The sequence below is a fragment of the Cricetulus griseus genome, chromosome 5, assembly GCF_003668045.3.
Source record: "Cricetulus griseus strain 17A/GY chromosome 5, alternate assembly CriGri-PICRH-1.0, whole genome shotgun sequence".
NCBI lineage: Eukaryota > Metazoa > Chordata > Mammalia > Rodentia > Cricetidae > Cricetulus > Cricetulus griseus.
The window spans coordinates 56,765,911-56,781,109 of record NC_048598.1 but is presented as its reverse complement, the minus strand read 5'-3'; the positions used below and the strand labels follow the sequence as shown (position 1 = coordinate 56,781,109).

Below are 15,199 nucleotides of genomic sequence, written 5' to 3'. Positions count from 1 at the left end.
CACAGATATGGCTGTGAGGACTCAGGGGGTGCCTGGGTCACCCTGAGCCTTTATAAGCCTAGGTCGCCAACGTTTCCTCTATTTATAGGGTCTCTATGGAAACAGGGCCAGCGCTAGAGAACGAGTCACTGGGAAAACCCACAGAAACTACAGATTTTCTGGAGGGGATTGTGATCTCCACTGCCACCGAGAAGCAGCACAGGTGGGCAGCAGAGAGGGTAAAGGAGAAGGTCTATCACCCCAGGCTCCCTGCCACTGACCACAGAGTGATGGAAGGCAGCAGCTGCTGGTTCCCAGAATGTTTGGGGTTTCTATTGGAAACACAGTGATGGAAGGTTTCTGGATTCATTCTTCTTTTCCTGGATCAGTTGGGGAAGCAGAGCTCACTTATCCCAGGAACAATTGAATCTGAGTACAACCCCCATTTGAATTCTTGTGCATTTTTCACTTAGAACAGTCTGGCTAAAACTAAGGAAGGTCAGCTGAGAAAGGTCACCTCATCCACTGGGGTTTCATGTGCCTCAGCACAGCAGATGTGTCCCCCTCTCTCTTCCCCCATGTAGCCATCCCTTTCCATCAATCCACTCTATGAAGCCAGTATCCATGGCCTCCCTCTGCTCTGAACCCATGAGGGCTCATTATCTGCACCACTCATTTTGCAATTAGTTATGTGCTGTCTTGCCACTTGGTCTCTAGTGCTCACTCCAAGGGCTCTCCAACTTTTCACCCACCAGTTTGCAGAATCCTTGACAAGATGAGTAATGACCAAGCAGCAGCTATCCCGCCTGTTACCTGGCAGAGACCTCAATGCAAACATGGCTATTGCAATATATTTATTTGTCCCAAATCTACAAAACAATCGTAAAAAGTTATGTAATCTTTAGAGAACTACCTTTCCAAGGGCTGAATCTTTTCCAAAAGTTTAAAATGCTCAGTTGAGCAGTTTTTGCTTGTGCCTAACCCAGATCCCTCCTGCTATGGCTTGAACCCCTGGCTCCATTTATCATCTTAGTAATTTGCCAAGAATGTGTTGGCTTGGCAGGAGAATGAACTTACTGTCCCCACAAGTGGCTCAGGGAGGGTTTGCTGGGGAGTCATGCCCTTGCAAACCAGCTTCACTTTCTGCAGTGGATATCACTTAGCTAACTTGGTTGGAATGAGGAAACCTTTGGTAGTTTGGTTTGAGAAGTCAAATACAAAATATGCTCCCCCACCCCCAGCAGCTTTGTTTTAACTTCTTAATTGAGGTGAGAGACTCCTGTATTTGGCAGACAAGTGGACCCTTCTTTATGGATCCTTGTTCAGCCAGGGCCTCAGTCCAAAGGTGCACCATCCTAGTTGATGGGGTTTTCCATGAGAGATGCCAAGTCTCATGGAAGAGGTCAACACAGGTGATTCTGGGTTGGCAGTAAGACCACCCCACCACATCCTGAGAACCCATCAAGCCTCTCCCTATCCATAGTATCATTTTATATCACCTCCATATTCATAACTTATTGAATGTTTCAACTCCTCATACAAGAAGGCTTTTTTTTTTTTTAAATGTGATTGGTGGCTAAGCCACAATTGGATATACACAAAAAAGAAGCACATTTTGTAAACTGAACTGCAACTAGGGCAGCTGGGAGAGAATCTAGAACCCAATATGTGGCAGGAGAACAGAGAGCTTCATTTGCCACATGCTTTTCTAGCAGCTCCAGTTCCTCCTGAGCCCACACATAGGTCTGCTCTGGATACTGCTGCAGGCTAGAGGGGTTGGAGGGCAGTTCTGGGCCTCAGGACCCTCTGTCCTCATAAGGTATAGATGGGTCAAAACTAGCAACTTCAGCTTTCTCAGAGCTCTCTGGTCCCTGGCACTGACAGGGAAAGGGAATGGGTAAAGACTATATTGAGGTCTTGGTTCTTGTCATCTTATTGTCCTAGCGGGAACTCCTTCTCTTGTTTGTTAACTAACACTTCTGTCCTTTCTTTAATATTCTGATCTAAAGCCATCTCCTCTTCAAGCACCCTTCTTGCTTAAGCCATATTTCAGATTCCACTGCATGGTGTTCCAAGCACAACAAAGCTTAGGTGCCCTGGGGATTTTCTTGCAAATGTTTGTTTCATCCTGAGGGACCTAGAGGCTCACCTGAAAATGAAGGCATTGCCTTGCTGAAGAAATAAGTTTCCATTTCTTGGGTTAGGTCTCCCTCAAGCCTACCTTCCCCAATGAAGTCTACCTCAGGGGTCCATGTCCCACAGAATGCAGGGATCTCCAAGCCTGAGAACATCATTTCTAAAGGACAGTAGGACTCCAGGATGCAGCAGGGTCCCAGATAGCCATACTCCACAGTCACCATATCATCCAAAGTCCCAGGATACACACATGCCTTCATACCACACCCCAAAAAGTAGCTAGTCTTCCCCTTCATTTAGAGACCGATTGCACAAATTTTAACCAACCCCTGGCTCTTAAAAAAGTAAAATAAAACAAAAGAACATGGACACAGAGGCTTGGGAATTCTAATGATATTTTTTGACTCAGGTAGTGAATAGATGAGCTGTCAATTTTTGTTAAACTTTATACATGTCTCTCAGGATTTCACTGTTTATAATAATACCTTTCCCTCTAAAAGTGTCCAGTATCTGTTGGCTGCACAAACATACCCTCTTGCCAGTGCACTGATGAACAAGGAAGGACCATGAGCCATTCACAGGGTACTGAAACCCCTGCGAGCACCCATACAGAAGATCCACCTAGGATTTCTCTGTGAATTTCCCTTGGCGGCCTGTCGTCTTCTCCTCTCCCTCACTCAGTAGGAACAGAGAACACAAGAACATGTTCTGAACTATCCCAAAGGACTTTTGAGTCAAGAGCACTTCCAACCAGATGGGAGCAATGGATGGTGGAACTCCCCACTTTTCTTCAGGGAATGACCATGATACTGCTCAGCAATCCCAGGGGAAATCTGGCTTGTATAAGGAGACAGAGCACCTCTGGGAACTTTCCTGGCCATCGTCCCCAGGCTTTTCCTCTCAGGAAAGGCTGTGTCCCTGAGCTAAACAGTGGGGTTGGAATGGTGGGAGGTGGGCAATGCTTCCCCCAACCTCAGGCTTCTCCAGTGCTCAGGGCAGACACACACAATGAGCACAGCTGTCCACCCAGGCCCCAACTACATGCTGTATTCTGAACAGGGTCTCTGTCTGCATATTTCTCCTAAGCTCCTCCCGGCATCCCTTCTCACTGCAGCCAGTCTCCTTGCTGGAGAATTCTGTTACACTTTTGGTAAGCCAGCAGACTCTGTGGCAAGCCACCCCAGCATCTCTCCTCAACAAGCAGGGACTCGGATAGCAGCAAAGGATGGGATCATGAGAACAAATGAATGAAGACGTAAGCTTGGGTGGTTAGACAGGAATCCATGCTAAACTGTCCTGCTCCCCTTACATACTGTCTGCTGAGATCTCCCCTGGAGGATACATGCTTATGTGAAGTTGTGGCAAGCCTCAGAAGTGTTTACACAAGCCTCCTGTGGGACCAGGACCATTTGCAGGTTGCTTTTCTGTTATAGTTACCGTTTTAAAATTGCTACTATGTAGCTATTTTCTCCCGGGGGGGGGGCCCACTCCATAATCACAGATCCTAGGTTAGCATGCTCAAGACTCTAGCTATGATCTCATGATATCCATCCCCACCCCCACACAAAATAAACCGAGAGATGTACAACACACAATTTAATGTTCCTTAAAGGACCAGGGACAGTAGAAGCCTCTGCTTTGCTGGCCATCACCAGTGGAGCATTATTCAGATGTTTCTAGCAAAATCTGAATTTTCTTCTTCTTCTAGTACCACAGAGGTGCTTTAGACAGAGCCTTACATGCTTTTGCTCCTTGCTTGAGATATTTCCTCCATGGCAATCTATCAGTCATAATCCCTGGAGTTGTCACAAAAAATAGAAGTGGGACTAAGGGACTGAAAGTCCCTATCTCCAAGTTCAAAATGAAAGCAAAAGCAAGCCAGAACTGCCGAACAGCATCAACTAAACACTGGTAAGGGACAAGCAAACGGTATTGCAAATTAAAAAGTAAACATGTCCCTTTTGGTACCACTATTAATTTAGAATACATCAACTTCTATCCACTTGTAGAGACAACAATGAAATTTTTCCACTAAGCTATCAGCCATGGAAAACTTGTCCAGCAATGGGAAACAAGTTTGACCATACTCCAATATCCCTTGTCCCTTTCCTCAGAAAAGGTAAGTGACCTGCTAAACTGTGGTGGCTCTCATGTCTCATGTGATAGAGAAGTCTCTGTCGCGTGGTAAACAAGTTATGTTGAAGCAGACAGAGATAAACAGGCAGGAGCTCTGCGTGCCTCCCTGTGCTAGCGTGAGCTGCGGTCACTGTGTTCTCCTTGGTTGGGTCTACACCGCTGGGCTGCGGAAAGGTAGGGTATGTGTGGAGGTGAGGTCCTCAATGCTCAATTCTCCTTCAGGACAATTCAGCAGTTAATATGTTGCACTCAAGTCAGAGCAGTTGCTCTATCTGCTCCTGACCAAAATGAGTGAAAACAACAACAACAAAAAATAGATGATACAGAAAGGTACAAAAAACAATGTTAAGATGATACAGGAAGGTACAAACAACAACAATTTTCAGCCTTTTTTTACGAAGAGATACTGTAGCCTTCATTCCATAGCCAGCAGAGTGAGGCCAAAGGGTCCCCTCCCCATTCCTCTCTGCAGCATTAAAGGGACTTCTTTGTGCTTGTCATCTCACTTAAAACAGAAAACATGTCACTTGGGGGAGGGAATGACACTTCTTGGGGTCTGTTGAAATCACAAGCTTTTGGAAGAGAGCCTAGGTGTCCAACAGAGCCCATCTTTAGACATAAGGTTGGTGAACAAGAGGTCAGATTTGCAAAACTTCCACAAAATTTTAAAAGTCCACACAAGGAGTGAGGGGGCTTTCTTCCCCCAAGGAACACAAATGAACACACACACACACACACACACACACACACACACACACACACACACACACACTACACAAAAGAGCACAGGCACTCACCTGGCTTCCTGACTCTGAGCTGTTCAGGCCAAAGAAGGAATGTCATTGGCTTACTGTGGTGAGCTCCTCAGTGCCCACAGTCATAGGGACACCGGCTTTAACCTAACGGGAGTCCTTTCTGCTCCCCTATCCCAGACCCTGCTCCCTCTCTGGAGAAAATTCCCAAGGCATCAATCCCCAAGGCATCTAAGTCCCTTCCTGGGGCTGACATCTCTCTCAGCCCACTTGTGAACTGGCCTGAGGAGCCTGAGCAGGCAGTCCTGGCGGTAACTCCAGCAAAGGCGCATTATTTATCCCGGCTGCTGCTGTAATTGACTCAGAGATATATTCAATACAGCTCGCCAATTGTCTAGAAGACCTCGGGCTGGAAAATAAACAGCTCCATGTGAACGGCCCTTTCCAATTCTGGTTCTAGCTGCCGGCTCAGCATGTGTGCAACTTGAACCGAGGCCGCAACCAGCCCAAGCTCTGCCCTGCCACCTGTCAGTTCTCCACCCTGGGGGTTGGTTCAGCAGGCAGACAGGGATCTCCAAACACTAGATTAACCTCTGGCTCCACCTAACGGCAAGACATCTACACCCCCCTTTCATAGATGGACAAACTGAGCTTCCTTCAGGAAAGTGCTCAAAAATCCCACCCGGAAGGGGCTAATTGGCATAGGAAGGTAGCGCTAACCTATTTAGCATCCCATGCTGCAACCTTCTTCCCCAGCCTTCCTAGAGAAGGAAGAGTACTGGGAACTTTTTAAGTTAGCATCTTAGATCTCGCCAGCCCTTTGTCTGCAAATAGCATTTCACACGCGTTCCTCAAACAATCTCGGATGAGTGAGTCATTAAACCGTTTGCTGAATAATGAAGAACACAGAGGCCTGGAATGGAACTGATAGACAGGCACAAATGGTACCTAACTTCCCCCTCCGGTCCTAGCGGAACATCGTTCATCCTTTCTGACCTCTGTGAGCGTCCCCATCACTTTTATCCGGTAAAGACACTTCTGCGTGGGGTGGGGAAAGCTACGTGGCGGGTTGGGCTTGCCTGGGGACGGTCTGCGCTCACCTTTAAATCAGGAGGCTTGCTTCGGGGACCCGGGTTGGGTGCCACCGCAGCGCCAGCATCTGAAGTTGGCCCGCCAGCGGAGTTAGCACCCGAGGCCTCCCCAGGCCGGAGGTCCGCGCCCGGCAAAAGGCAAGCCACATCTTCCATCCCAGCCCCATCCTCCTCGCCCTGCTGTTGCTGCAGCTCGTCCGATTTGCACCTCTTCATGGTGTAAGTGGGTCGGCAAGGGGAATCTGTCCTTCTAGCGTGCTGTCTTGGGGGAGACCGCACCCCCTCTTGCACTCAAAAGACCTGGGGTTTAAATTATGGACGAGAGGAGTAGGCAGATCACGAGTTCTTGAATTTAAGAAAATATCTTTCTAAAGGAGGATGAGGGAGGGGCGAAGAGGGGGAGCCTTGGGATAGTTCATTCCGACCTGGGGAGCGGAGGCAGGTGGCGGGCGAAGCCGGGCTGCAGGAGTCCTTGGGCAGTCACTGGCGGGGAGGAGGGCCGCTCCCGACCCCCAAACTTTCTGCCTCAGGGTCCCGCAGGGCGGCGGGAAGCCGGGCCACTTGGCGCATCCCCGCCCGCACGCCAGGCTGCTGGGCCAGGCAGGGAGCGCGGGAGCCGGCCGGGCGGGTCCCGTAGGGCCGCCCTGGCACCCGGCCCCGCCGCCCGCCGCCCCGCATGGGCCTGCCGCCGCGCGCCTCCTGCGCAGCAGCAGCGCAAGGCTGCGGCCACAGCCCGCCGCGAGCGCGGCCTACCCCGCCCGGGCCTCCGCCCGCCGGCGCCAGGGCGAGGCGAGCGCAGATGGCGCCGCCCGCCAATGGGAAGGCCGGAGGGCTGCGCGGCGGCGCGCGGCCACCGCTGTAGGCTTGGTTGCACCGCGCGTCCCCCAGGAGGGTCTGGAGGGCGACATGAGGCTGCGTTGGAGCTCTGCGGAGGGCCGGCTCTGGAGCCACCTCTCTCACTCTAGGCCTTTGCAATCACCCCTCCTACTCTCTGTGTTGGGGGCACAGTAAGGTGTTTATCATTACTCCCCTAACTTTGCACCTTACGTTATATCCGTCCCTTCAGTTAGGGACAGGCTGGTCCCTTCTAAGATACGTGGTCTGAGTCACAAACCTATGCCTGCATTCATAGCTACAAATGCAAAGGAGAGGGTGTGTTCTACCACATGGTCCCTTTCTCTGTTTTAAATACACATCTCATAAGAACTTAGGCTTTACATTCAGAAACGAGAGCACAACAACCTGTAAGAGGCCCCTGCTCCCTTGAAAGCAGCTTTTAAACAAGAATGGGCACTGCTGGCAGGTATTAATGATACATACTTCGGATTAGAAGAGGAATGCTATTTTTTGCCCTATACTGATAGAAGATGAGAGCAGGGGATGTTGGTGTTACCAAGAAGTGGAGAGTAGTAGTAGACTAGTATTAATAATTACTATTCTTCCTGCAAACTGTATGCCTACTGTGGCAGTGATGGATTGCCCTTATTCAGCAGCCAGAAATTCTCAAAGCCTAAACAGGGGCCTCGCAGCATCAGCATCACTTAGGACCAGACGGAAATACAAATTCCTGGGCATTTTTAAACCTAAAGTTATGGACCCAGAGGTCTATGTCTCACGAGCCCTCCGGGTAATTCTGAGGCATGCTAACAGCCGAGAACCACTGGCCCGGGCTGCTGTGCAAGGCTGATCCTGTGTGAGTCACAGAGCTTTCCCTGCAGGATTTTACAGTTTACCAATCTCTTTCACACTCACTAGGCCATTCTGGCCTCACTTCAGTCCTACTAGTCTGTGAGTTTCCTGACTCTGTTAAGCCTTTCCCACATTCCAATGCCTTATTTTGATGTGTATCCTAAAAGAGACCTAGTTGTTAAGAATTTACTACAGTCAGGGAGCCACTTTCTAAACTAAGCCGCTCCATTTTTAGAAAATTGGAATTTAGAATGGGCTGGGAATGCAAAAACACCCCCCATATCCACTACACAGTATCAGGCACAATTTGGGAATGCAAAGCTATAAGCCTTTCGAATTTTCAATGGTGAGGAATGGCAGAGTGCCAGAGCAGATCGTGGGTAGGACTAGGCAGCGGGTGGGGGCAGGTTCCCTTGGTACAAAGGAGAGGAACATACTGCTCTCTGCCTGAGCTGAGAGAAGTGCAGAAGCCCCACAAACCCTTTCTCTGTTTTAAATACACATCTCAGAGAAAGGGGTGGCAAGAGTGTGGAGCACACAGTGGGCCCCCTGACCCATGTTCATGAACTGACTCCAAGTTGAAGAAAAGAAGAATCGGTTCTTCAGGCCTGAGAGATGGCTCAGCAGTTAAGAGTGCTGGATGCTCCTACAGAGAACCTGGATTTGATTCCCAGCACCCACATAGCAGCTAACAATGGTCTGTAAATCCAGTCCCAAGGGATCCACCCTCTGGCCACCCTCTTCTAGTCTACCTGGCACCAGGTACAGACATGGTACACAGTCATACGTGCAGGAAAACACTCATACATACAAAAATAAAGTAAATAAATACATAACAAAAACTTAAAAGATCCTTCAGGAAACAGAAAACATCTTAAAATTTGAAAACATCTTATATCTCATTTCACTACCAAATCAATGTTCACCTTAAGTTTGGTTTTATTTGTTTGAGGCAGCTCAGTCTAGCCTCTAACTTGTGATCAGTCTCTAACTCCTGGCTCAGCCTCCCAAAGGTTAAGACTACAAGCATTTGGCTTGTTTGATTATTATGTTATCATGTACTTAACACATGATGTCCAAGGTGTGAAACTCATCAATGGAAAGTCTTTGGTGTTTTTCATAAAATCCACTTTGTTTTCCTTCTTTTGGGGGTGTGCTATTGGAAATTAAACCCAGAGACTCACACCCACCAAGCTTGAATTCTCCCCTAAACTACACCTCCATCCCTAAACCATGTCTAACTTTCCTAGTTATTTGGAAACTGGGATAATGGCTATCTAACTTTTGGAGTGTTGTCTAGCATTTAGACACCACCTGACACAGGATTAAAGGTCATGGCTTCTATCACAGATGTCATCCAGTTTCTAGATGATTCCATAAAATTCAAACCTGTCCAAGCCATTTCTGAATTTCACAAGACAACATACTACATAATAATTCTGCTACTTCAAAGGAAATTTGGAAGTGACGTCATTGGAGAGACTGGATGATGGGCAAAGGCTGTTTTGAAGTCAGTGGCAGATTTTCATTGGCCAGAGTAAACAAATAAACAAATAAGTACTTGAGATTTATACAACTCAAAAGTATTTTGGCTGATTGAAATTCTGCTTAAAGGACTGAATCGATCATCCTATTGTTCTCCCTCGCTTTGAGAAAATACAAGCACAAACTATATGTTTATATGTAAGATATGACAAACATTTGCAGACTCACAAAGCAAGAGTCTGTATTTGGCATATAGGAATAGAATTTTCCCTTTTGTTTTGACACATCTAATTATTATAAGTATGATGTAGTGGGAAGAATGCTAGTCTTACGTCAAAAATTTTATGGGAGAATTCTGGTTCTGTTTTGGACAACCAAATCAATGAACCTCTTTAACCCAAGTTCTTCTCAACTGTGAATCAAAGGGTTGTGACATGTCTGCCCACATTGCTTTTGTGACCAGCCAAGGGGACAGTTCTTATGAAATGCCTGTGCTGAACACATGGTTGATGTCAGTAAATCCCAATGAAGCAAGTAATGGGCCCACACCCCTAGGTTGTAGGGGCAGGATTGACCTACTAAGCATGTTCTTCGAATAGAAATCTCAATTAGAATAATAAACAAAGTCATCCCTCACTACATTTGCTAACCTGAATATATATATGAGTGTTCCAGAATCCTGTGTCCTTGTCAACACCCAGGTCAGTTTGGTGAACTGATGCTTTTTCCTGTGGAGGACAAAGTGCGAAAATGCCCAGGTAAGTCTAGAGTGGGTGAGTTTTCCTTCTCTCTATAAAAGCAGGTCTGAGAAATAAGAGGTTTCTCTTTTCCTTAACAGTGAGAGACTTGTAGAGTGTCCCAGAAAATTATTAAATATTATTTTTTACTCTGTTGGGAGTTAGGAATCTGTTTTAAACCTTCAGGTTTTTCTCCCCCTTTGGTAGATAGAGTCTCAGGTAGTTGAGGCTGGTCTCTAACTCACTATTGTAGCCAAAGATACTTTGAACTTCTGATCCTCTTGTCTTCACCTCCCTAGACATCCATTTTAAAATATTTAAGCATCAAATGGATGAGGAACTGTCAAGTTGTTGGAAAGCTATTTTAAGATTTAGCATACTGAGTAGAACACTCAGGACTAGTTATAATTTTTATCACTGTATTTTGATAGTAATGTCATTGCACATATTCCTTTGTTAATGTAGTTTTCTTCTTCCTTTTCTGTTGTAGATTAACACTTCCCTTCAGTGATGTCATGCAAAGAAATCAACTTCTTTTGCATTAGGAGGAGTAAACTATACAAATAACCATCGAAGAGATTGGCTGAAGTGCTGGTGATGTCACAATCCCACCACCTAAGCCTACGGTTCTTACTGGCTTTTTTAAGAGGACGGGAGCACTGGGAAGGTTCTACATTACTCCACAATTGCTGAAAGCTCTGAGCTTAAACTAAATTTTACCTTTTTTTCCTGTTTTTCTTAAAATGTGCCCAGAGCCTTTTTACATGTTATTACATTTCTCACATTATTCCATGTTATTGCTTAGTTGTATTCTCTAGGTCACTGTAACCATTTTGAACAATTTCTTTACAACCTATCAAATAAATCTCTCATGGTTCAATCACTAGCCAGTTTATTTTTAGACACTGAGAATTGTTTCAGTTTATTGCTTTTAGCTGAAATTCCTATAAGTATACATAAACTATATGTGTGTGTGCACATTATATAATTTTCTCCAGGGCACAGACCCTCTTATAGTTAACTGACTGTATATTCCAAAGAAGGCAAACCCATTGCTCTCACAATAGCCTGGAGATCCCATTGTGTGTCTCACTCTCAGAGCTGGAGTGTTTCAGCAGAAGGCTGAAAGTCTATGTGTCTTGCTTCAGGTGAGATTCATAGTCTTTATTTTGAAAGCTGGATATTCCTCAGTAATGGGAAAAAAAAGTCATGATAATCACACGACCAGAGAAGGTCTGTGAAGCACAAACATTGGCTGAACAGCTCTGTGAAAAAGCTAGGATGGTAAAATGGCTCTCTCATCTCTATAGAGAATCCACACACATTTCTAGACAACCAGTTTCTTAAAGCTTAAAATTCTAGACCTCAAAACAAAAGAAAAAGGGGCTAAGGAGACAGTTCATGTGCTTGTCACATAAAAAGCCAGATCTGATAGCATGTGCTGAGGAGGCAAAGACCAGAGGATACCTGCAGCTTGTTTGACAGCCAGCCTTGACAGATCAGTGAGCTCCAGGTTCAGTGAGAGACCCTGTTCCAAAAAACAAGGTGAAGAGTCCAGTGAACAGGGCCTGTGCAATGCCTGTGCCCGTCTCATGGCTTATGCCGGTAACCTGAATGAAGCGAGCTGAATGAGCAAGATGGCTCAGTGGGTAAGGACACTTGGTGCCAAGCCTAACGACCAGAGTTCAATTCCCAGAACTCACATGGTGGAAGGAGAGAACCAACTCCTGCAAATCATCCTCCGACCTTCACATGTGTGGTGCAGGCATGCTTGAGTGCACTTGTGCACACACACACACACAAACACACACACACACACACACACACACACACACACACAGAGAGAGAGAGAGAGAGAGAGAGAGAGAGAGAGAGAGAGAGAGAGAGAGAGAGAGAGCTGTTACTTGTCAGTCCCAGTCAATCCTGGGAACTTTTAAATCCACACTGGAAATCTTTGTCTTAGAGTGAAGTCAGCCCACTCTCTGGTTGCTGCTGGCTCTTTGCAGTTAGGATGCCTGCTTGAGTTCATCGTCCTTTCAGGTGTATTAATCAGAGCCAGCAACTGTCACTTAAATGTACCCACAGTTTTAGGCATTTTGCTATAAATGCTGTGAATAGTTTCTTACTTAATCCTCCCAACAGCCCTGGGAGGTAAGAATTCTCCTTACTCTATAGGAGGAAGCAGCTTGTGGGGCTAAAACACTTAACTTTTCCAAAGCCTAGTCCTCAACCAGTCAACTGTGTCTGAGCCACTTTTGTGACAAAGGGTTTGACGATGATTATTGGTCAACAGTTCAATATGTACATCTATATTTATTCTGATTTTTAATTTAATTTTATTTTATGTGCATTTATGTGAGGGTGTCAGGTCCCCTGGAACTGGAGTTACAGACAGTTGTGAGCTGCCTAACATGGGTGTTGGGAACCAGACTTGGGTCCTCTCCTGGAGCAGTATGCACTCTTAACGGCTGAGTCATCTCTCCAGCCCCCATATATCTACATTTATTAAAGTATGTATTTGAAATGCTTATCACTGCAAAGGATTTCCATGTTGTTTGTGGAGGATAAAACAATAAAAGATACTTAAAGTCCAGTTGTGGGAAATGAGGCACAAATCAAATGTGCAGTAACACCAGTTTAAGTGCAATGTCTGTCAGCTTGCTGAATGGGAGAGATATACTGCAGTCTAGAAAAAAGGGCAGAGTGCTATGACAGATTAAGGACACAGTCATCCATCGCAAGGACTAAAAGATAAAGATGTTACATAGGACAATCCTAATTCCATTAGGTAAGAACCACCTGCAGTGTCATGAAAATAAAATCACTCACTATTTGGGCCTCTTGCATAGTATCAAATTTTTGTAGCTTATTGGTGATAGAAATCTTTTTTCTTTGTTTTAATTCTCTGAGATTACAAGATAGTGTTTCTCAAAGTATGGTCTATGCACTAGTAGCATAAACACTTTGGAACTTAGTTATATATGTAGATTCCCAGGCTTCATTCTTTTGTTCTACAGAATTGGAATTTCTGGAGATGGGATCTGAAAATCTGCTGTTTAGAGACATAGTCCAGGGTGATATTCATACTGAAGTTTGAGAAGCTCTGGGGTAGGGGAAGACTTGGTTGGTCATTCGGCGACTCATTTGTGAATTAAATGACCACTGACTGGATGCCTGGTACACACTGTCATTTCATATGTGAAGCAAACTTTGTCGGGGAGCAGTGTAACTTTTTTTTTCATAGAAGCTGCGGCAGGATCAAATCTTGTCCAAGGCCACCTGTTCAGCTGGGGAGATGGCCAAATCAGTTCTGCTTACTTTCAGTGTCCAGACTTTCCCACAATGCCATATAGTCATTAGACTATATGATAAACATGGTTGCCATTGTGGCAATAATAATGTCTGTCATATGAGTCCCACTGTGTGCTGTGTGATTCAGATCTAAACCTTTCCATAACTTTAAATGGAAAGTTTGTCATGTATGATATTAATATGCAATCTCCAAATAACTTTCCACACATTTGAAAAGAGCCTTCCCCCATTTTTGATGTTTTTAAAATTTATTTAAATTTTTTGTTCATTTTACATAACAACCACAGTTCTCCCTCTCCTCCTCCCTCTCCCCTCGCCTCTCCCCCAACCCATCCTCCCTCCACTCCTCAGAAAGGGTAAGGCCTCCCATGGGGAGTCAACGAAGTTGAGACAGGACCAAGCCCCTCCCCACTGCATCAATGCTGAGCAAGGCATCCCACATAGGGAATGGGTTCCAAAAAGTTAGCTCATGAACCAGGGATAGATCCTGGTCCCACGGCCCTGGGGCCCCTCAAACAGACCAAGCTACACAACTGTCACCCACATGCAGAGGGCCTGGTTAGGTCCCATGCAGGTTCCCCAGCTGTGGGTCTAGGGTCTGTGAGGTTCTACGACCTCGACCTCGGGTCAGCTATTTCTGTGGGTTTCCCCATCATGACCTTGACTCCACTTGTTTATTTATATAATCTCTTCTCCCTCTCTTCGACTGGACTCCTAGAGTTCAGCCTGGTACTTGGCTGTGGATCTGCTTTCCTCCATTTTTATACTTTCCTAACAGATCCTGAAAATCTAGCTCTGCTAGGACTTCCTTTATTTGGTAGAGTTTGTCTCAACCCCTCCGGACCCAGTTTGAAATGCAAACCATGCATTAAAGTCTAGCCTTTAGATGCCACACTTTCTTTCAGATATATGAGTGGGGGGATGATATCTGGTTCAAGAAGAAAATGTCAGTTTCTTGAAAAACAACAACAACAACAACAAAAGAGTAACTTCTGATGATCTTCTGACTTACAAAAGACAAATTTAATCCAGGAATCCTCCTCTGGTGGGAGCTGGGATCACACCATCCCCTGTGAGATCTTATTCTGGAGTAAACACACTTGTGTCACACATCATCTTCAGGGAGCATGATAAAGCCCCAGGGCATACCCATGCAGCAGGGGGACTCCACCCTGGCTTGCCTTACAGCTCTCACGAGGGGCCTGTGAGAGAAGATAGCACTCTCTTTCAAGATGAGCTGACACAGTACCGTCTGTTCAGAGGATGGGTTGATAATGCATAGCTAGAGCCACATTGATCCTGTAACCTTCCACCTAGTGATATGTCAGTGAATTTATCTCCAGGAAATAATGCAAAAGAAGAAACTGAGCTCTTTATAGTGGTATTATTTACTGTAATAAAGAAAACCTGAAACAACCCAACTGTCCGAGAACAGAGATGAGTTCTCTGCCATAGCAATGGCAATGGTATGACAGAATGGTTTGTGTGGTGGGGCGGGGAAGGGTCTGCCTTTAGGTAAAATGCTTCAGTGGTTAAGAGTGCTTGCTCCTCTTGCAGAAGATCCAAGTTCAGTTTTTAACATCCACATGGCAGCTCACAGTCACCTGTAACTTCAGTCCCGTCTAAAGTCCTCTTCTGGCCTCCATGGGCACCAGGAACACATAGGGTGCACATACAAGGAGGCAGGCATATGCCAGACGTGGTGGCGCATGACTTTAATCCCAGCACTCAGGAGGCAGAGGCACTAGGATCTCTGTGAGTTTGAGGCCAGCCTAGTCTACAAAGCAAGTTCCAGGACAGCCAAGACCCTGGTTTTTTGTTTGTTTGTTTGTTTGTTTGTTTTTTCGAGACAGGGTTTCTCTGTGGCTTTGGAGGCTGTCCT

At 45.9% G+C, this 15,199-nt stretch overlaps 1 protein-coding gene and 1 long non-coding RNA gene across 4 annotated transcripts in view; one reads left to right on the top strand and one right to left on the bottom strand.

Moving 5' to 3' along the window:
* The window catches only part of Tmcc2 (transmembrane and coiled-coil domain family 2), a 39,597-nt gene extending 32,827 nt beyond the window's left edge, over positions 1 to 6,770 (bottom strand). The window contains exon 1 of the mRNA XM_027417637.2: positions 6,104 to 6,770. Coding sequence (XP_027273438.1) covers positions 6,104 to 6,310 — 207 coding nt within the window. The 5' untranslated portion in view covers positions 6,311 to 6,770. The remainder of the gene's footprint in view (positions 1 to 6,103) is intronic.
* LOC103162439 lies at positions 5,612 to 10,891 on the top strand. Of its 3 annotated transcripts, none has more exons than XR_003485736.2 (3): positions 5,612 to 6,029; positions 9,944 to 10,026; positions 10,496 to 10,891. It is a non-coding gene; the product is annotated as an uncharacterized LOC103162439 (long non-coding RNA). The 3 variants fall into 3 exon arrangements; XR_004770168.1 differs by having other exon boundaries at positions 5,614 to 6,029; positions 9,970 to 10,026; XR_004770167.1 differs by lacking the exon at positions 5,612 to 6,029 and having other exon boundaries at positions 6,868 to 10,026.
* The last annotated feature ends 4,308 nt before the right edge of the window (positions 10,892 to 15,199 follow it).